This window comes from Condylostylus longicornis, unplaced genomic scaffold (genome assembly GCF_029603195.1).
Source record: "Condylostylus longicornis isolate FDR11 unplaced genomic scaffold, ASM2960319v2 ptg000006l, whole genome shotgun sequence".
Taxonomy (NCBI): domain Eukaryota; kingdom Metazoa; phylum Arthropoda; class Insecta; order Diptera; family Dolichopodidae; genus Condylostylus; species Condylostylus longicornis.
Window position 1 is genome coordinate 3,889,409 of NW_026577975.1, and position 23,894 is coordinate 3,913,302.

At 23.0% G+C, this 23,894-nt stretch overlaps 1 protein-coding gene across 1 annotated transcript in view; it reads right to left on the minus strand.

The window, feature by feature from the left end:
* The window catches only part of LOC129616958 (extracellular matrix-binding protein ebh), a 61,487-nt gene that overhangs the window by 2,902 nt on the left and 34,691 nt on the right, over positions 1-23,894 (minus strand). Inside the window, exons 5-8 of the mRNA XM_055532433.1 lie at positions 1,810-3,189; positions 828-1,749; positions 636-769; positions 29-581 (exon numbers count right to left, since the gene is read on the minus strand). Of these exons, the coding sequence (XP_055388408.1) occupies positions 29-581; positions 636-769; positions 828-1,749; positions 1,810-3,189 (2,989 nt within the window). The remainder of the gene's footprint in view (positions 1-28; positions 582-635; positions 770-827; positions 1,750-1,809; positions 3,190-23,894) is intronic.

The following is a 23,894-nucleotide window of genomic DNA, read 5'->3' on the forward strand; positions in this document are numbered from 1 at the left end:
AAATTATTTTATAATATTAATATCTTACGGATCTCTTTCCCTTTCAGGAATGGGTCCTCTTCCGGGATCAGCTCTCAAGAAAGGTGGAGGTCCGCCAGTAGCTACCGTACTAGCTGCGATTATACGGGCAGTTTCACGTCGACGAGCTTCTTCCCGTTCTTGTTCCTCTCTTTCACGTCGTTCTCGTTCACGTTCTCTATCCATTCGCTCTCGCTCAGCTTGAATTCGTTCACGTTCTTGACGATCTCGTTCTTGGCGATCACGTTCCTGTCGATCGCGTTCTTGTCTATCTCGTTCCTGTTGTTGCTGTTGGGCAATCATGCGTTCACGATTATATTGTTCTCTACGTTGTATGTCTGCTGCGGCTTGTTGTTGTTGTCTATAATGATGTTGCTGCTGCTGCTGGTGAATTTGCATTGCAATTTGTTCTCTGGCTAACTGTTGCGATCGCATATCATGATGGAACACATTCGTTGGATGATCAACTGAGGGATGAGAGCTGCGTTTTTCGTCTCGCTGAGGTACTGGAAGTTGGGGTTGTTGAACCGCAACATCTACTAAAGAATTAAAGGCTTCATGACCTAAAAAGTGGAATTTTGTTAATAAAAGCAAACTAAAATTTTAATTTAAATTACCTGAAGGTGCGTAAATGTGCTGCATCAAATGAAGACGATTAGGCGAAGGAGATGGAGGTTTCGAATTATTTGTATTATGTCTTTGAATAACCCCTTGTCTCTGTGGTGGAGGAGTTCTATGTGGGCTTGGTGTACTGATGAAACAAAATTGTAATTAATTTTTGAATTAAATTTACTTAATAATTTTCTTACCTGTTAACATGTTCAGCTGGTGATGTTCGGCTAAGATAATCAGCCCTGCTTCGATCCTTTTCTGAATAATAAATTGAAGCGGAGGAACCAGACATGCTTCCAGAGCTTCTTGGTGAAGGAGATTCCTTATCACCACGTCCGACACTTCTTTGTTGACCATGCATTTGTTGTGAGGTCATGTAATCATGCATCACTATTTGTCTCGTACTTAATTGAGGTTGTGATTCTAAACCGTAGGCTGATCTTCCATACGGTGAACCACCAAAATTAGGTGCCCCAACATTTGAATTTGGTGGTTGGGTTGGCGGAGGAGGTCCGGATGTTTGCTGAGGCTGAGGTGCTTGAGAAGACTGTTGGGCAGGACTTTGTCTATTATTCTTATAATAATCAAATACACGTTGTTTATCTTGCATATGATGTGAAGGTAAATGAACAGGAGTTCCTTGAGTTATTGAACCCAATTTAGTTACATCAGGAGGCCCAGATGGTGGGGTCTGTCTCATGATGCCTTCAAATCGAGGACTTACAGTAGTGGATCCCTGAACTAAAATTTGTTGTTGTTGAGGAACAATTGGAGTTCCGTGAGTTATTGATCCTTTTGGTGCCCCAACCATTATTTGATTAGGGCTAGGAGATTGTTGATGTGGATGTATTTTGGGACTCAATTTTTGTTGTGATAGTTTGGTTTTGTTTTGCTGCTGTTGTTGTTGTTGTATCGTAAGTTGCTGATGTTGCTGCATAGGCGGACCCTGTTGTTGTTGCCTAGATAAAGGCTGACCTGATTGTGAAATATTCACAGGTACCTGTGACACATATACTGACGGGGATTTTGGAGTACGATTTAAATCACTACTTTGAGAAGGATGATGATAACCTAAATAGGCAGAGCTCTGCTGGCCTGGCGGTCCAGATTGTTGGATGGCTGTAAAGTAATTTTTTATTGAAAATAACCATAAATTAAGTAATATATTAGTCTACATACCTGACACCTGACCTTGTTCAGAACGGTAAATTGGCATAGCAGATACACCTGAACTTTGTTGATGCGATGGAATTCTTGAAGAAGCAGGTGGAACGTTGTGTAATGGTATATCTTTTGAATGTTTCTTAATGCTCAAATCTAAAGTTTGAGGTTCTGGATCCGGGTTGCGAACATTATAAAGTGTTTCATCCTTTTCACGAATATCAATTGGAACTTTTACTGGTGTAATTGTGGCAGATATTCCATGTTGATGTTGCTGTATTATTTGTTGTTGTGTTGGTGGTATGTGTGCATGAGAATTAACAATAGATAATGTAGCCAAATTTTCATTTTGTGATCCAGAATGCTGTCGATTTTGTGTAATTGGCTGAAGCGTTGCACCAGAATTGGCAGTATTCATATTATTTGACATTAAAAGATTTGGTTGATGTCGATTTCCGACAATAGGACCATCATTCCGGAATTCACCAACAAATTGAACATCAGTATTACCGTTATTACTACTATTACTGTTGTTACTGCTATTACTGCTACCACTACCAGTATTTCGACCTTCAATTAAATTTGGTCGTGCGTTAGGTTTAGGTCCACCAGTTTTTAATGTAAATTCTATAACATTGAACACAAAATCACGAACATTTAATTGTTGATCAGATCTTGGTCCATTTTGAATAGCAGCTGGAGAATTTTCATTTTCTTCATCTGCAGTTTCAGTTGCAGAACTATCATATTCTTCTTGTGTTTTTTGTTTACGTGGTGCATGACCTAATGGTGGTAATAATCTATCATCAATTGATTTATTATTATTACCAATACCAATTCCGGTAACATGATGTGAAATTCTATTTCTATTACAATTATTAGAAAGATCATCTTTTGATAATAGAACATTTTGCCGTATTGGATTATTTGGACTTTCAACTGAAGCAGTATCACTGCTAGCAACATCACGTTCATCACATGATGATGTACTTAAATCAGATTCATCACCATCCGTTAATGTCTGACGATCTTCTGATAAATTAATATGTGGATCTAATTTACGTCGTATTCTCATTAAACATGCTGAACAACATCTTGTTGTTGTTCGTGCAATTTTAAATTCTTGTAATATAGGTTCACGAATTTCAGCTGGTGCATCAAATAATCTTGCTGGTATATTATGTAAACGTTTAGCACGTTCCTTTGAATTTGGACATGTTGGTAATGGACAATTCGGATAACGGCTTCGAACTGATTTACATTGACAAGAATTACATACACGTGCACCCAATGGTATTATATCATCTGAAATACCATATTGTTGACCACGTCCTTTCTTTAATGGACGTGTACGTGGACAAGCATCCATTTTGCAAACGAAACATGAATGTAATTTATCTGAAAATAAAAAAAAAAATATTTTAATTAATTTATTAATTTAATTAAATGTTTTAATTGAATTATAAAATATTTTAAAGCACAAAGGTTTGCAGAGTCATTTTTTAAACCAAATATTCATTTTTATGACGTACACACAAATTAAAAAATAAAACTGATGGAATGAGGAGACAATCAAAAATTGAATTATTGATTTCGAATTTTTTTTCTAAGAAGAATGTTTTTTTTTTCAAATTCGAATTTTACCTATGCCTGATTTTACATTTTGTGAAGGAAACTTAATCAATGTATCTCACATATGTATGTATTTTCGAAAATAGAGACAAAATTCTAAAAAAAATCCCAATATCTTTTTTTAAATTAAATCCAAATCTAGAGGAGTTTTATTTATTATTTTCCCCTTTAAAATAAGAAAATTCCTCAAGTATCCATTTTATTTAAATCAATAACCACACGATGTATTCGAAATGTACACATATTATTTTAAGACATCATCATATTTACATTAAAGAAGACACAAACATTTCATAAAACTTGACATTCTAATTTAATTTTTCTAGAGAATGAAATTTGTTTACATACATACTAAAATTAATATCTAAATTACAAACGATTTTCTTTATATAGAAACCAACAGAGCCAACAAAATCCAAAACAAAAAAAAAAAAATAAAATCGTAAAAAATATTCAGTTTAAATAAGGAACTATTTCAATTAACGGGTTAAATGTAAAACAAAAAAAAAATTTAATTAAAAGGGAATAATAAAATAAATACTAATTCGGTTGAAATAAATAGGGAGAGAGTAGAAAAAAATATTAACATTTAAAATGTCCTTTCCAAGTAGAATTTTTTTTACTTTCCTTTATTACTTTTTCTACTTAAAAAATTTTTAAATTTTTAATGATATTCAAATAAAAAACAAGTACATTTTATTTTTTTTTTTCTCCTCAGCTTTGCAATTTTTCAAAAAAAAAAAAATAAAAATACAAAAGGGGAAAAAAATAGAAGAAATAGAACAGAGAGTACATGTAGTAAAAAACGCAAAAAAAAATTAGAAACTCGTCCTTTTCTCTGCTACGTCTATGTGTAAATTTGTCAGTTAAAAATTATTTGATTTTTTTATTTTTTTTTTTTTTTTTGTGCGAATTTATATGCTTTTTATGTACTTTAAAAATTTTAATGGAATTTATGAATTACTTTTATAAAATATTAAATTTAAGGTAAATTTTATTAATTTTTATATGAAGTGGGAATTTGTGAGAAAAAAATTATAAATTTTTCTCGTTTTATACAATACTAAAATAATTCATTTCAGAATAAATTATATTATGAATTCATTTTTGATAAATTATTGTTCAACGCAGTTAAATTCCTTTATATTGTTTATCATATATAAGCTTATTATTATATTTTATTTAAAAATATCAAATTCCAAAAAAAACAAAAATTCATTTTGCAACAAAATTTATTTTGAATTCATTTTGCAACAAAATTTATTTTAAATTTATTTTTAAATTCATTACGATAAATAATAATTCATTGCTGTTAAAATATTATATTTTAAATGTTATTTTTATTTTTAATTATATTTAAAATTCTCGCAATCTCATCTTAAATTAAATTTCTCTTACTCTAAATATTCTATTTGACTATAATTGTAAACAAAAGATGTCATATACATTATTCTCTGCTAATATTTTAAAGGAAATGAAAAAATAAGAGACAAAAAATTTTTTTTTTAAATATCAATTTAACAATCAAAGGCTACTCAAAAGAGATCGTTAAATAAAGTTAAACACAAACATTCAGAAAAAAATTTTTAATCAAAATTTTATTGTTCGATATTTTAAAATAAAAATACAATTAAATCAAAAAAAATTTTTTTTCTCGTTTTTGTCTCTTTTCATTATTCTATTTTATTTGTCTCTCTCTTCTTTTTTTAATTTCTATAAAATCAATTGGCTTTACGAGAAAGATTTTCAAATTTTATTTTTCTCTTATTTTTCTTTTTATTATTTTGGGTTTGATTTATTCTTCTTTCATAAAAAATATTATTTAAATATTTTATTGAATTGAGAATTTTATTGAGAATTTTTAAATATTAACAAATTTTTTATATTATTTTTTTTTTAAAAAATTTCTGTTTTTTTTTTTTTTTTTGTTTCTTATTTTGTTAAAAATGCGGGAAAGAAAAATTATTCAAAGTACTAAAATTTTAAAAGAAAAAGAGAAAAAAAAAGGAATATTTCTTAACAGTTTTCCCTGTTTACATTTTATTTATACATACATAACGTACATTCACAATGAAATTGATGCTAGAGGAAAAGTAAAGAATACCCAAATGTACGTACCAGAAACCAGAAAAGAAAAATATATATGTATGTATGTATGGATATTCATAAAAAAAATAAAGAAAAGAAAAAAAAATTTCTTTTTTTTTAATTCAATAAATGGGATTTTAAGTAAACAATCCTTAAGGAAAAGAATATCAGAAGAAGTCAAAGAGAATTCGCGTTTTCTTAAAATAAAAAAAAACAAGGAGAGTAAGTACAAAAGGAAAAGTTCTATATTATATAATTCATACATACATACACACACATCAAGTAAAAACATTACTTCTTTTTCTCTTCTCTTCTCTTGTTCATGATTTTTTGTTTAGTTGATTTATAAATGGTTTTTGACCAATATTTAAATTATAATTTATATAGTATATTAGTAAGTACATAAAGGATTATCCAGTATTAACTATAAAAAAAATTTAAAATTTTTATTAAATTTCTTCGTACATAGGGCAGTAAAAGAGTTGAACTGTTTCACACCTATTCGCATTTGTATTGGCCCCTGTATATAAATGCGTTTTTCCATTATTTTCTATTATTACAGTTAAGACATTCTTTGCCTGTAGTTAATAGATATTTTTTGCGTTTTCTAATATCTAAATATTTATTTTATGTACTTGAACCGTAAGACGCTTAAGATAATAATTAGCGGGTCTTAATATTCTATAGAAATAAAAAATATATGTATGTACATATATATATATATAAGAAACTATCGGTTTATTTGTTAATATTTAATGGGATAATTTTAGATAATTTAAGTTTCCTTAGTTGGATTTACAAAATTACAATGTTTCGTTAGTCGGAGTGGAAACAGAATAACATAATTGTATATATCTGTTTGCATATATACAAAATGACAGTTTTTTTACAATACCATTTTACAATTATACTCTTAAATGCCATTTACGAGCATACGCTTACTGAATTTAATTAAATATATTACAAATTTAGAATTCTCTAATTAATTATACATTAAATCAATTATTAATTTGACAAAAATATGATATTTTACAATTTGACAATTCGTAATAAGAATTTCTTCCATTAGAGTAGAACACCCCCCGTGTAGCCTACACATACACCTACTTGTGCTTATTCAAAATAAACAAAAATATTAAATAACCTTACAATTTATCACGGTATTCTTCGTTCTATATATTCAATAAAAGCGAAAATGTTTTTTCCACAATTATGTATACAATTTTGAAAGACCTTTTATAAGAATAACATTATTTTTTTTTTATAAACTATACAATATCATAAAATATTTAAAATGCGTTTACACAACACAATTTATACAACCATAAAGTATTTCGTTTATTAAAATGATGATTTAATAAATTGACTATAAATAAAAGGGGGAGATGAGAAAACTAATCTCATGGGAATTTTATAATTTTACAAAAGATTTTTTCAATAGTGTTTTTTTTTTTTTTTTTTTTTGGTTTCATTATTGTATAAAATTTTACAGAATGGTGTTTTTATATCGATGTATAACAGTAATTTTAATGAAAATTTTAAATTGATCTATTGAAAAAATTCTTGAATTCTTAAATTCAAATTTAAAATTAATTTTAATTAAAAACCTGCACAAAATATAAAATTATAAATATTTTATTAATTTCGAAAAAATATTATTATTATTGTAATATAAAAATGGAATACAATCGTTAGTAAAGTTACTCATATTTTATTTTTTTGTTTTTTTAAAACAAAATATGAAAAAGAGTAAATAAATTGTTACTATATTTAAGTGAATTCTTCTGAAAATCAATCAAATCAATTGAATTTTTTTTGCTTTTTTTTTTGTAGAAATATTTCCTATAAAACTTTTTTTTTTATATATAAAAAAAAATTTATTTTTCAATTTTTTTTTCCTCCTTATACACACATCTTGTCTATTTTATTTGTTTTGGTTTCCTTATTTTTTTTTTTCTTTTTTTCTTTGTTTTTATTTTTAAATATTTACTCAATAGATGATGATTGGATTTTATAATAAAATTAATATATTTTTGAAAACTCTTAAAAAAAAAAAAATCTTAAATTTTGTTTTTTTTTTTTCAATAAACAAAATGATAACATAGGTAAAATGTAACTAAAAAATGAAATATATGAGTACGAGTACATATGAAATGGAATCAAAATATGAAATCATTGAAATATTCACAATAGTAAAAAATTATAAATATTGTGATTATATTTTACAGCTGATGTCGAAATGTAACAAATTATTGAAAAAATAATAATGATTTATATTTTTTGATAAAGAGATTCCGTTCCGTTGTGATACTCGTAGTTGCCTCCCTCTCACAGAAATTAATAATCATTATTTGTTTAATTATATCTCAGGATCTCCCTAAAATACATTTCTTTTAGTACATCTATATCAATCTCTTCCAGACAGTATAGCATTCCTTCTCTCCCAAATAGAGTATGAATATACAGAGAAACACTGAAAAAAATATATTCTTTTTCGATCACCATTACTGCAAAGTGACAACCACAACGGAATGAGTTGAAATAAAACTTATAAAGCGTTGTATAAATAAAGTTGGGTCAAACCAATGGTTTGTATTGTAGCACTTTTCCCTTCAACAAGTGAAAATTCTGCTTTTAAATACAGTCTATGTATAGCTATCACACTATTAAAATTATTTTCATTCATATACAAAACTATTTCTAGGATTGCATATTTTTAGGATGACGCATATATGCAGTCTTTGAAATAAAGCAAAAACTAATATAAAAAGGGGTTAACATAATGCTCGATTTGAAGGTTTAATTGTGTGAGTTAAGAAAAATAATTATATTTTTTAATTTCACGGAATTTACCATTAGCTTTTTGCGTTTATAAAAATTTGGAAAAGCTTGCGGTTTCGGAAATATAAGGTGTCAAAAATTCAAATTTTACGAATTTCAAGAGGTGATAACTTGAGAGGGGGTGGAGATGGAAAAAAATTTTCTTCGAACAAAATGAACTATTTATTAATATCTAAAAGCTCCTAAAATTTCAAGCTTCTACAGTCTGGGGTCTAGAAGAAAAACGACATCAAAAATTTGGAAAAAAAGGACTTTAAATAACGGTAAATTTGAGCGGCCATTTTGTTTTTCTTAAGTTAAACTATAGTATACCGCGCAAGGGGAAGCAAGCCACTGCCTTTCTGCGTTTGCAAAATTTCAAAAATGCTTATGGTTTCATTGCAACAAATATTTAAAAAAGGCCATTTTTAGGGTTTTGGGGGGGTATAACTTCTAGAGGGGGGGAGATAGGTAAAAATTTTGTTCTACGGAAATAAGTTTCTAGTGAAGATCTATGTACGTATTAAATTTCAGCTTTCTATCTTCAAAGGTGTAGAAGTTTTGTAAACAGACACACGGACAGACGGACGGACGGACGGACGGACGGACGGACGGACGGACGGACGGACGGACGGACGGACAGAGTGAAACTAATAAGCACTTTTTTCAAAAAAATTTTTGGAAAAGTGCTAAAAATTGAAAAAAAGAATCTTCATATAAAATTAGTGCAATTAATAATTTTTCAATTATTCAATTCTAAAGTTCGACATTTGAACGAACATTAGAATTTTTAAAAGAGAATTTATTATTGTCATTGTTTTCCCCGCCTGTTTATTTTTTCACAATAAAATTATTTTTACTTCATTCGTAATTTCGCACTTATATTCATCACAAAAACTTTCTTATTACTTAAAAAGTACTTTCAACTCTCAAGTACAATATTCTCTTCTCTCTTCTCTAATATTAATTTATTTTCTCCTTCTCTATATTTTGTAAGATATAAGTATATTATGTTGAAAACTATTCAAAATTTTAATTACAATTTTTCAAATTTAATTAAGTCATTAAACTCTCAACCGTATATAAAACAATAATAATGTATAAGAGAAATTAAAAATATAAAATGAGAAATATAACAGTGATTATATATTAAAACATAAGAAAATATATTTAGTCTCCTTCCATACACCTTTCAAACATAACAAACGTAACATACCTTTACAATGTAAAATTAAAAGAAAAAAAAAAGAGAGAATATTAAAAATAAAATTAATAAAATAAATTTTTTCATCTCAATTTAATTTTTAGAAGGTAAGTAGCTAAAATATATATAGTAAAGAAATAAATTCAATTATATGACATATTTTAAATTGAAGTACACACTTATATATTTTTAACATTAAATATAACAAATTTTTTAATAGAAAAAGGGTTATGTCTTTACAAATATTTTGACACCATTAATTTTCAATAAGTATATAAAATAAAAAATACTATAAAGTAAAATCAAATAATAAATATTAAACTATATATAACCATCATATACATATACATACATATGCTCTCTAATCATCATTAAATTAATTAAATTTTAAGGTATGCACTTGAAAAATTATTATTTACATTATAAAAAAAAAAAAAAAAAAACAATAAATAAAAATGAATAAATAAATATTTTTAATAGAAATTGCTGATTTTGTATTGACAAATAGCAATTAGTAAAGATCATAATATTAAAAAAAAAAAAATGAAATGTACAAATACATTTTAAAAATGGTTATGTAAATATAACAAAAACATTACAACTCAGTTATATCGAACAGATTTCATTCACAACAAATTCAATCAAAAAAAAAAAATAACAAGTGCCGTGACAGCAGTGATTTTCTCAAATCAGATTTTATTAAAAATGTATAATGTCAAACTCAGTTTACACAAAAAAAAACAGCCCGAAACATTTTGAAGATTATAAAATTTTCGCCGCACATATACATACATAATGAGTAGATACAATGTAGGAGAATTTTCGAATATCATTATAATTCTGATTTTTTGTAAAATATTTTCGAAAAATTCCATGAGACTCAAAAAAAAAAAAAAAATTTAATGATCGAAATTCATTCAATTCAAATTTGATCATTGACAAATAATCAAACATTTGACAGCGAAAATATGTCAAAAATAAATAGAAACTGTACGAATTAAAATTTTATTTATTTATTAGAATTACTTATTTGAAGTAAATTAGTTTGAAAGTTTTATTAAAATTTTAAAATTATTTACAAGAATTATTTCAATATTTTATAATTCGCTCAAATTTCGCTCAATATTAATGTTTATAATCGATTTCAATCGTATAATTCATTCTGTTATACTATTGTACATTTAATATAATACAATAACAAAAATTAATAAAACATAATTTTAATTTTTACATTTTTATTTTTTTGTTTTACTTTCCGACATTTTTGTTTTTTTTTTTTCAATCTAATCAATTGAAATCATAAAACCCATTATCAAATAATAATAATAATGAATTAAAAAAATAAAAATTTTGATGTGTAAATAATAATCACAAAAAATTTTTAGTATGACAGTGGGTACATATAAAAAAAAAAAATAACCAAAATAACAACGTTAATATGAAAGAACAAGGATTTTTTTTTTAGTAATTTTTAATGGTAAATGGTGCATACATTTTATTAAATGGATAAAATACGAAATGTAAATAATATAAGAATATATATATATATATATTTACAAAATAATATAAAAAAGAGGAAGAAAAAAAGGACATATTATGTAAACAACAAGTTCCCAATTGAAAATTACAACTAAGTACATTACATTATTGTGCTTATACATATATACACATATATATATATTATATATATTGATATATATATAACAATATAAGAGTTTATTTACCTTATATATACATATTTTATAAAACTCCCATAGTAAATCATAATATATATCTATATGTACTCAATTTTTTACAAAAACAAAGAGAGGGTGAATTAAATTAAAAAATAAATAATAATATAACAGTATTATACATTGAAATAGAGAGAAAATTATTTATTATAAAACAAAAAAAAAAATTATTCGGCTATTCGATTTTTTTTTTCCTGTTTTACGAAAAATGAGATAATGGAATATGAGAATTTTCTATGATATTCACCACAAAATGATAATATAGTTATATTAAACTCGACTTAAGAGAGTATAATTGGTTCGAATCAATGGTAAATTAGTTATATTTAAAAAGTGAATTGTCTTTTCAAAATTAAATCAATTCAATTCCGTATACCAAAAATACTTGCCACATATTTTATAGCATGTTATTTACCTCCAAAACAGAAAGCCAGACCAGTCACTTTACCATAATTTTTAAGAATTTTCTCACTACTTGGACTTTATTCGAATTTCTAATAAATGAGCCTCCAATTCTTATATTAATTTTAGCAGGTTAATTCAAGTTCAACAATTTAATGTTATTCTCTTATTTAAATACTCATTTAATGTTAAATTGCTTATAAAACAGAATATAGTATGAATATTATTTTTATATACATATATGTCATTCATAACACAAATATTCCTGCATTTGTATATAAAAGTTGAATATAACAATTTTGTTATACAACAAGTTAATACCATAAAATTATCATAATAATGTGAACATGCATACAATATACATATTATATTTTGTATAATGTGTATGTAAAATTGCTTATGCGATAAACTAAAATATTATGGTAAATATAAAAATTGATTATTCACGTTTTTTTCAACAGAATATGTAAAATGGTATATAAATACATGTGAAATGGTATATATATGTATATATAGATATATATATATGTATATATAGATAATAATGTTATTATAATATGGTTGATATTATTGACAAAAATGTTAATATTTTAATTTAAAAATCTCTTGTATATTAGCCATGATAATTCCTATATATAGAACTGTTATACACATTCATATACATTGAATATATATAATTTGAGGTCCTTCATTATATTCTTGTATATTATGTCAGCATTTATTTTGTATAATATACTATACATACATATGTATATATACGAATATGAACAGTAAATTGTAATATTATTTTATAATAAATAATAATAATAAGAGAAAAAATAAATTTCGATTTTGTAAATTTTGTAAAATTCCCACCATATTAAAAATATAATTACCGCTATATACTAATTTTTATTTTTATTGCTGTTGTAAACATTTTTATTCAATTTAATTGTTATATCCTGACATATTCAAATCATATTTTTCTGCTGCTGTTTTTGTTTTGTTTGTTGTTTTTTACATATTATACAAGTACGTTTGAATTCTGAAAATTTTATGTTATATTTGGTTTACCAACATGTTATTTACGTATATTATGTACATATGTATAAATGAATGTCATTACAGAATATTTGAGCTAAATAGATTTTAATATTTGATAAGCATAAATATGTCAATTTTTTCTTTTTTTCATTTTGGATTTAATTCTGTTATTCTTGTTTTTTTTTGTTTTTTTTTTTTTTTTAAATTAAGGAATAAATTATAAGGATAAAATGTAAGGATTTTATATAATTTTGTAATTTATATAAGTGTGCATAAATGTGTAAATTCAACGAATGAATAAAAAAAAACTGTTGATTAAATGGATATTTGATTGAAATTATAAATACAAATAGAGAATGAACAGTAGAATCTGAATATATGCTCTAAATATAACAGCACAATTCAAAAAAAAAATTTATAACAGTTTAACTTGTATAATTGCTCAAATTTGATAGAAAAATTTCAGTGTTTAATATCCCAAATAAAAAAATAAAATGCTAAAAATTCTCCAATCAGCACACAATTAATAATGTTATATATCTCGAATAATCTAACATTATGTTATATATTTGACATTTCAAATATAAATGTCAAATTTCAATTGAAATTTTATTTAAAATTATTTCAATTCATGCAATTTTTACTGAATATTCATAAAATATTTTCAACATTCGAAACAAAATATTTTTCATTTAAAAATAATTTTATACATTTTATTCTAACAATAGAGTGCTGTTTACCAAATTAATTTCTAGCAGCTTTGCTTTTCATATTTTCTCAAAGACAAAGTTTTACTGTATACATATTTAGAAATATTGAAATATAATGTGTTACCAATTATTTGTAAAGTAAATTAAATAATTATTAGAAAATTAACTTAATTTTCTAATATTTACTTAAATATATAATAATTGATAGTATTAGAGGTATTATATTTTATATTAGTATATATGTATGTATAAAAAATAAAATTGAATTTTTTTTAAATATTCAAATGAAATAATTTAGGTTTTCGATTTAATATTATAATATTATATAATTATGATTTGATTTTATTATCTATTATATATGCATATAGTCACATTTCATTAGAAATAAATTTAATAAAATAAATAATATGGGTGTTAAAGTGTCATATTTAAGCATATTCACACATACAAGCATAATATATTGAATATAATAATATCAATTTACTTTAAATATATTATAATTTTTAGACCATTATAGAAATTATAAATAATGTTATAATTGCGTACTGAATTAATTGTACAAATTGTATAACAATAATATTTAAAAATTGTAAAAAATAAAAAATCATTTGAAAATTATTGTTCAAGAATAATAACTGATTAAGAATTTTATTTAATATTATAAATGATTATATTGTCATTTTAAATATTAATATAAAACAATATATAATATTATTAATTAAATGAATAGCAATAAATTATATAAAAATATTTTTTTTAATTCAAAGAGAAATTTTAAAAATTTTCTCTCAATGTGGTATAGAACACAAATACATAAAAACATATACATATATATACTATACTATATCGTTATGAGGTATGCTATACGGTCAATAGATGTCGTTATAACAGAACATTCTAGTACATACAATATTGTCTATTATATATCAGGCTTAAACGGACATTTACATTTATTAGCTTTGAATAAAAGTCTTATTAATTGAATCTAATACCGGCAAATATTCTTTGTTTTTTATCTTAAGCCCCACTAAATTATACGATTTCGCTTATAATTTAAAATTATAATATTATACAAATTCCATTTTATTCAATTTTATTTCATATATATTATAAACTGTCCGAAATTTGTATAATATAAATGCAAAAAATTATTTTCTCATAATTTCTTAATTGCTTTGAATTTTATTTTAAATAAAAACTATAAGTTTATGTTTCTATAAGGTATTGTAACATTATAACTGTTATACGTATATAAGGTATTAAGTGCTTACTTATTGAAAAGATGTTGGGGTTCCGCTCCCAAAATCTCTAAAATTTGTCCTAAAATATCAAATTAAAAATTAAGTTAATTGTATTCATTCTAACAACTCCAAAGCTATAACAGGTTTTAACTTGTATTAAAAATATAATCTTTCTATATATAAACGTATAATGAAATTAAACCAAATTGCAATTGGAACAAAAACTTAAATTTTATACAAAATTTAAAGAATAAATGGATACCGAAAATATATAGACCTTTTTGTTTTATTTTATTCTTTTTTTTTTCTATTCACAAAATATCTTTTGTGAATTGTATAACAATAGAATAAATAATTGTTAAAAATTAAATTAAAAATTAAACAATTATTTTAAAATTCTATTAGATCAAAAAAAAAAATTACGATTACCATATTATTATATGAATTAGAACAGTTCCATTGGAATAACGTATACATACACATATACATATGAATATAAAATAATAAAATTCTCTTAAGATTGTCAGACCTAGGTTTTTGTTTTCAAACCAAATTTGATATTATGTAAATGGAATGAAGAGGAGGGCAATCAAAAAGGGTACGGAACAAAATGTATTTATGCAAAATTAAAATAAATTCTTGTTACACAAGAATATTAAAATAATAATATGGAATTGAAAATTAAATTAAAAAATATTTCTAATTTTTTTTCTCTCTTTTGATTTTTCTTCTCTTTTCTTTTCGTTATCATTTTTTATAATATGTCCTTCTCATTAATAATTCACCTTAAAATTAGCTAATTAACTGACTTGAGGGTGAAACAAATAAAAATGTACTTACAACCAAAATAAAAAAAAAAAACAAAAATAAGAAGAATAAGAAAAATGGAAAATGAAAAAAAAATTTTTTTTTTACAAAGAAAAAACCACGAAAGAATTACGAGTATACCGTTATATTGTTTGTTTAATTTTTCTTGTTGGTTTTTACTCTTCTCTTCCTCTTTGCTCGTTCATCGCATATAAAACAGAAAAATGATAAAGGAAAAAGAGGAAAACTGTTACTTAACAATTTTTTTTTCTTATACCCATTCATTCACTACAAATTACATAAAGCACATAATTTTATAAAATATATAAATGTACATTTTAAAATATACATATATCCATAAGCATATACACAATAGCAATGTGAATGTATAAAAAAAATAATTTTTCAGTCTGATCTCTTCTCTTTGCTGCTTCATTCCTCATTTTTTTTTTTTTTTCAAATAAAAGAATAAATTATTATAAATAATAAAAAAAAGAAAACCACTATGGAATTTTCTCTCTCTCTCCCTCCCCCCCTCCAAGCTCTTCTTCTTCTCTCTCTTTTACCTTCCTCTTACACTATATCACTGTTTCATTCTCTCTTGCTTTTATTTTATATATTTAAATATATAAAAACTCTTTTGTATATAATACTTATACAACATAAAGAGTAAAGTGGCACTTAACGGTACTAAACGATTTTAATAATAATATTCTAAAAAAGCGTTATATTCTAATATCCATGAAAGAAAAAACAAAAATTAAAAATTAAAACATAATAAAATAAAAAATAAATATAATAAAACATTTTGAAAGGTAACGAAAGGATAATAATAAAAGTTTATAAACAATTTAAAAATGCGTAAAAATAAATTTTGCAAAAAAAAAAAAATATATAGAAGAATAACGGTAAAGAGATATAAGAAATAAGTTCTTTATTATTATAAATATTGAGATTAAATGAATAAGAGAGAAATGATAAAAATAAAAATCAGATTATTATTTATTATTATAAAAGAGAGTGAGTGAATGAATGCAATTGTGAGAATATGATGAGGAGAAGGAAATGTTGAGAGGACGAGTAATGAACATTAAAAATGAATAAAATTTATAATAGCACTTGATCCACATATTATCAATGTAAATATTACAGACATAAAGTAATTATAAATAAAAATAATTTTTTTTTTTTTTTTAAATTTCATAATAATTTTTTTTAATTCTAACATTTTATTTTTTTTTTTAATTATTATATTATATTTATTTAAGTCAATGAATTCCAAGAATTTTTCTATATTATTATTCTCTTAAATATTAATTTAAATTAAATAATATAACAGATTTTTAATATTGAAATTATAAATCTGTTATATACCGAACTATTTATTTATATTTTATATTTGTACCTATAGTATAAAATTTTTTTATAATAAAAATTTTCAAAATTATATGAGGAAACTTAAAAGAAAACTTTACCGATTCATGATTCTTATAGTATAATGTTTCATAAATAATTAATTAACTAACTAAATTCTTGATTAAGATTACTTGATAAGATTCAATACCAAAATTGAATATTTTCAATTAAAAACAGAAAAAATTTTCGATAATACCCGTAATTATCAAAATTGTCTGTTTGAGCAATTTAAAATTTATCTAGAGCAATATAATTCTAGCTAATTTGAACTTAAATTCCCAATTTCTCAGTTTAGTTTAGTTTAAATTTTTTTTAACAGGCAAATAATTTTCGATTTACTATTTCGAATTTTGTATACCTACACATTTTCAATTTTATTTAACATTCATAAGAATTTTTTAGTTTGCTTATAAGCATATTTAAATAACATGACAAATATTTTTTTTAAAACAATATGAGTCGACAGAGAGCTGGTTTCGGTTTTCGGTCTAATCAAAGAACTGTTTCGGTTTTATTCTTATTCATTTTCAAGAACCTGGAAAAACATTATGTATGATTCAGAAAAATTTAATTTTTCTCAAAAACTCGTTTTGTATATGAATTTTATATTTTGTTATAAATATTAAAAATGCATTATATTTAATATTTGAATTAAAAAAAAATTTTTTTGTTGAAGTAAATTTAATGTAAAATGTATAAGAACAATATTACAATAGAATAAAACATGATTGTTACATTATTACAATCATATTTACATTTGTACATATGTTACAAATTTTGGTTTTCATTTCTTTATACTTTAATCTCTTCACTCTTTACAATCATGGTTGAATTCAACAAGTTTTTTTTCTACTTAAACAATTTTATTTTTAGAATTTTCTCTACATGAACAATATGAGATTAAAAAATTTTTAAATTTATTCAATAATTTTAATATTTTCAGTGATGAATTAATATTAAAGCCTATGTATGTATACCTAGATACTTCAAATTTTTTAATAAAAAATTTATTGATTTCTAGTTTCAAATAAAGTGGATTTCTTTTGTTTCCTGACGTTGTTGCGGCGGGTACTTTTAAATTTTACAAAGAACTGGTGGAGTTTTAAAATTATTTTCAAAAACAATTTCATACACATACAATTAAACAAGTATATTAAATTATGAAAATTGATTTAGAATGGGTAGTTCGAGAAAAAAAAAAAACAAAATTTTCTCCTTATTTCTTTTACATTTTATATAAAAATTGAAAAATTTAATAAATACTAAAAAGATTAAAAAATATGAAATATTTTTTTTTTCCTGAAAACCAAAGAGAATTTTTAATGAATCTATTTTCAAGATTAAAAACGCGATTTCTTCCTTTTATTTTTATATTATATTTTCATTATTTATTTTAGGTATATAAACTGTTTTACATACATATACATGTGTGTATATATAGAAAAATGGATTAAAAGATTCATGAATGAATATTACAAAATAAATAAGAGAAAAATAAATACACAGAAATAGAAAGAATAGAGAGGGAGAGAGGGAAAGAAAAAGGGAAAGAGAGAGAACGAGAAACGGGAACAGGATTTTTGTTCAAATTTCAACCTAGAGCATAGAAATATGTTTTGAAAATAACATTAAATTAATTACTAAATTAAGTAAAGACTATAGGTAGGTACTTTTTTATTAAAAATCAAATTTAATTATAAGAAATATAAAAAAAAAATTTACTTTTTTAATAAATAAAATAATTTACACTTATAATTAATTACGTTAAACATAAATAACATGCATAAAATATGAATTCTTTCAAAGAATTTAGAAATAAATTCTTAATAATTTTTCAAATTGATTTCGAAAATATGATAATTTAATTTTTGAAATGATGCTTATTTAATTTAATTAAGTATTTTTCTAATTAATTTGTTTTTCAAAAAAATATATACATATATATATTTTTTAATTAATTTTTAAATTGATTAAGAAATAAAATTTTTAATTTTTTTTATTTTTCCATTTTAATTAATTTCAAATCATTTTCAAAAAATGTGATTTATAAAAAATTGTATATATTTAAAAAAATTGCATATTTACAGGGGTTCTTGTAAACTGAATATCAATTTTTGTTATTAATATTTTCCGTAGCGATTTTATGAACTCATTCTTGATTAGATTTTAGTTTAATTGAAAGAAATCATTTTTAATTGGAACATTTCTAGAAATATTAAGATAGATTATAAGAAGACAGAATTTTTTTTTTTGTGAAAATGCAGCTCTTAAGATTTGAGAGCAATGCCTCAATCCTAAGAAAATATTCACATATCAAATGTAGTAATTCTAATATTAACAAATTAATTTTTAAAAGATTTGTTCATTTAAGAATTAAAATTTGCTGTTGATTATTTTAAAAATTCTGATTTTTATATAAAAATTTTAATTTTTTGAATTGTATAATTGAAATTCAAAGTACCGCCAAAGTACAAATAATATAAAAGTAATTTTTAAAATTTATTAATATTAAATTTTTAATAAAATTAAAATTTATTAATATTAAATAAATACGGCAGGCTATAGTCATCTACCTATAGTTAATTCTATGACGCTATGAAACTAGGGCATGATATGATGCACTAGCCCTATGCTCCTTCTAGGAGTGAAGAAGAAAAAAAAAAAAATATTAAATAAAAATTTTAAAATTATTTTTTATTATTATATTTTTTCACACTATTTTAATTAATATAAAAAATAAGAACTTTTTTCAATCAGAATTTTTAGTTTTTAATAGCAATTACAAAAAAAAATGCTCTTTTAAAACAATAAAATGTGTTAGGACTAAACAACAAATGAAAAGAACCACAAAACAATTCAGAGAACAATTATTCTTCTCTTTTATAAGAAGAACAAAATTAAGAGAAAAATTTATTCTAATAGTATAGTAAAAAAGAGAGAGTACATAATAAAAATAGCATTTTATCATTTTATTTTACGTTCTCTTATTTTCGTATCTCGCAAAGGAAAAGAGAGAGACTCTTTTCCTTTTTCATAGAATGCATTTTGTTTATTTTCTCTTTTAAATTTTTTTTATACTAGAATAGAATATATTTAGAATATATGAGAATTTTTTTTCTCATCCCTTTCATTTTCATATAATAAAATTTTTAATTTGTTGTTCTTTCTTTTAATATTTTAGCCGTTAAAAAAAATCAAGTTCTTTACAAAAAAAAAAAAACAAAATAACAAAAATTCCCCTTCAACAAAACTTTACCTATACTTAAAAGCAAGAAGAAAAACAAAAATAAAATAAATAAAACAAGAAATTGCAATTCTCAAATACGTTATCCTTATAATATGATATTTGGATAAGAAAACCAGTTTAAATGATAACAATAAAGAAGGATCAAAGAGATAAATTTAGAAAAAAAAAAAAATTCAGTGCGTTTTTATTTTTATTATTATTAAGGGTGTAAGGGTAAAAAATGTGTATAAGGTGCAAAGGTCATGTGCATTTTGATTTTTTATTCTTTTTCTCTTTTGGTAATTTTTTATATTTTATTCCTCCTTGAAAAAAATAAAAAAATCTGGTCAATGGTCATTTTCATTTTTTTTTTATCGTCAAATAAAATTTGACCAATTGTTCATTATTTTCTTATTTTTTTTTTTTTAAGAATATTTTTGTTTTCTTCTGGTTTTGTGTTTAAAATTTTAGAAAAAAAAACAAGTTTTAACAAAATTTAAATTTAAAAAGAGCGAAATTCACTTTTATGTTATTAAAATAACAATAATAATAAAAAAAAAATCTTATTATTCATTTGCACAGGTTGACCTTTAAGATCATGGGACAAAAATATTTTTTTACTCTTTTTTTTTTTATTACTGAAATTTTGTATTTGTACTCAATTGTATTCAATTGTATAGGTTCTTCTGTTGATCATTTTTGCATCGAATAAAATTTTGCGTTCATTTTTTAAAATATCCTTTTAATTTTTTTTATTATTAATTTGTTTTTTTCATATTCATATTTATTTTAAATGATTTTTTTTGATTTTTAAAGTACATATATGGCATATTCAATTAATATTCATCAAGGTATTCAAAAATGAAAAAAAAAAATATTTGACATAATTTGAATGTTATACTACTTTTTTTATATCGTTAATAGATTCAATTTATTATATTTATAAACGACATACTTTGTATATTGTAGGTCGTTAAAAAATAAAGAAAGGATTAATATACATAAAATTTAGAATTTGAAAAAAAAAGGAGAATATGTAGAGGTTCTCAAAGGTCATTAACGGCTATTTTTTTTTTTTTTCATTATTTTACTAAATATAGAAATGAAGTCGTTTCTAAATAATTTCGGTTCAATAAACATAATTTTTTATTTTATTTATAAATTTTCAAATAAATTTAAAACTTTACTTTTCTAGTGAAATCTTCTGGTAATTGTACTTTTTAGGATTATTTTAATTTTTTAATGAATATTTCGCTTTTTATTGTCCAAGTCTATAGTATTAGTAAGTCAATGTAATCGACATAAGAACGCTTGACTTCCGAAATTCAGTAATACGATATTAATATACAATTCAGCTTGTTGAAATGTAAATTGCTGAATTGTTTAGTAATATCGTATTATTGCATTTTGGAAATCAAGAAATTTTTCTTATGGAAGCGATTTTAAGTTTAAAATTAAATGATATCGCAATAATCATTATGTAATTGCCTTTTAAATACAAAAAAATAATTCTGTGGTTACAAGCAATATTCGTTTATTTCAAAAATTCAAATTTCTAACAATATATTAGATATATAATGTTCAGAATTCAGAATTTGATTGTTATTATTTTGAATATTATTTCCGATATTATGAATAAAATTATAAAAAAAATTATAATTTATTTTTAATATATGAAATCTTAATATTCAACTTAATTAACTTAAAATCAATTTTTTCTATTCAATTTTGTTTTAATTCTAAAGAACTGTAATAACAGAGTAAATTTGAAATTATAATTAATATTTTGGATTAACATATATGCACGATTTTTGAATGAAAACTCATGAATTCGATTTAAAAACAAAAATTTTACAAATTTGATTTAAACACTACCATTACTAAATTATTAAAAAATATCTTGAAATTTAAAAATTATAAAAATTATGATTTGCAATTAGTTATCATGTAAATTGTAGGCTCTCAATTTTATGACAATCAATGATCTAATAAAATTTTTAATTATTGAAATAAAATTGCCCAAATTAAATTCAATTATTTTCATTTTCCATCTCTTTTCATTATTGGATACCAATTATTTGGGGTGTTATTATGATGGTTAACCCAATTGAAAATTTTTAAGCTTAAAATTATTTCTTGGTTTTTTCCGTTTTTATTATTTGGATTCCTTTTTTTCCCCTTTCTTTTTCTTCTGTTTTTTTTCCAATTAATAAAATTGAAAGACAAATAAAACGGCGCACGAATCTTTCTTTATTCTAGTGAAAAATTTTTAAAGTAAACATATAAGTATAAAAAAAAAAACAATTTTTACTTTATGTACAAGATAAATACATACAAATGTACACAACATATACATATACATATATTGAAAATTATGTGTTATATGAAAATCCAAATATACTTTTATGTACACACACATTACTCATATATATATATAAGAGAAAATTATCTTTTTCGAGGATTTTTTTCTGTTTTGTTGTTCTTTTCTTTTTTTTTTTCTGTTTAAGTACTCCAATAATCTGTTTCATCTTCATGTCAAATCTATTTTAAATACATAATTTTTTTTATTATAGTTCGTTTTTTTTGTTTTTTGTTTCACTATTTTTTTTTTTTTGCTCTTCCTCTCTATGCTCCCCTCTATACAAATTCACCCTATTCGGAATAGTACAAAATTTTATGATTTGAAATTTTCATACCTACGTACGAACCAACATTAAAAAAAAAATTTTTTTTTTTAAATGATTCTCACTTTCATTCCAAAAACAACAAAAAAGCAAATCAACAAAATTCAACACAAAGAAAAAAATTTACAAGAATTTTTGAAAATATCCTTTTTCAACAGAAAAACTCAACTTCATAAATATTTCAAAAGTATAACAAAAAAAAAAGCATAACAAAAATTTATCAATTTTAAAATTTTCATATTTAAACTGACAGACTAATTTCAAGAGATTTTCTATTTTATACATACACGTGCACTTATTATACACTAATTAATGTATTGTACATTTAACATGCTAACATGTTCAATGTAAACTTATAAATGTATAAAATATTGAGAATTTGAGTAACATAAATAATAATGATTCTCAAATGTATTCTCATTATATTTCCATTCAAAATTATATCCAATTATGGTTATACTTATTTTTTTTTTTTTACAAAATTATTAGAGAATAGTTGTTGTAATACAAACATATACAATAAGGTATATATGTAAGTATTATGTATGAAAAAAAAAATTACGTAAATATTTCATTCCAAAAAATTTTATATAGTTATTAGGCAAATTTATAATACTAGAAATAAAATGCTAAAATTTCTAAAAAAAAAAAAACAAAAAAAAACAATAAATTTCCCATGAAATTAGGGAGAGTTATAAAGAAAGGAGGAGGGGAGGTAAGAGAGAAATACAATAATGAGAAGATAATGAAACAAAAGCTTTTTTAATGTGATAAATATCCTTATGTTTATTTATAATATGAGAATCTACTTACGTACAGTAAGTGACAAAAAAAAAATTATTGAAATTGTAGTAAATATTTTACAATTTATAGAAAAAAAAAATTGCCTTACAAAGTCGATGAGTGGATTTTATGAAAATTAGAACTTTAAATGTATATTGTAAGCATTAAGAAAAGAATTTGGAAAATTCATATTCAAATTCATATAGAGAATATTTTTATGTTATAGAAATTGAATTAAAAATAAAATTAGGTAGTTGATCAACCCTTTTGGGACTGAGCAAAATTCTGTTTACGCTTTCACACATCTCAATAATCTCAGTAAACAGAACAAGAA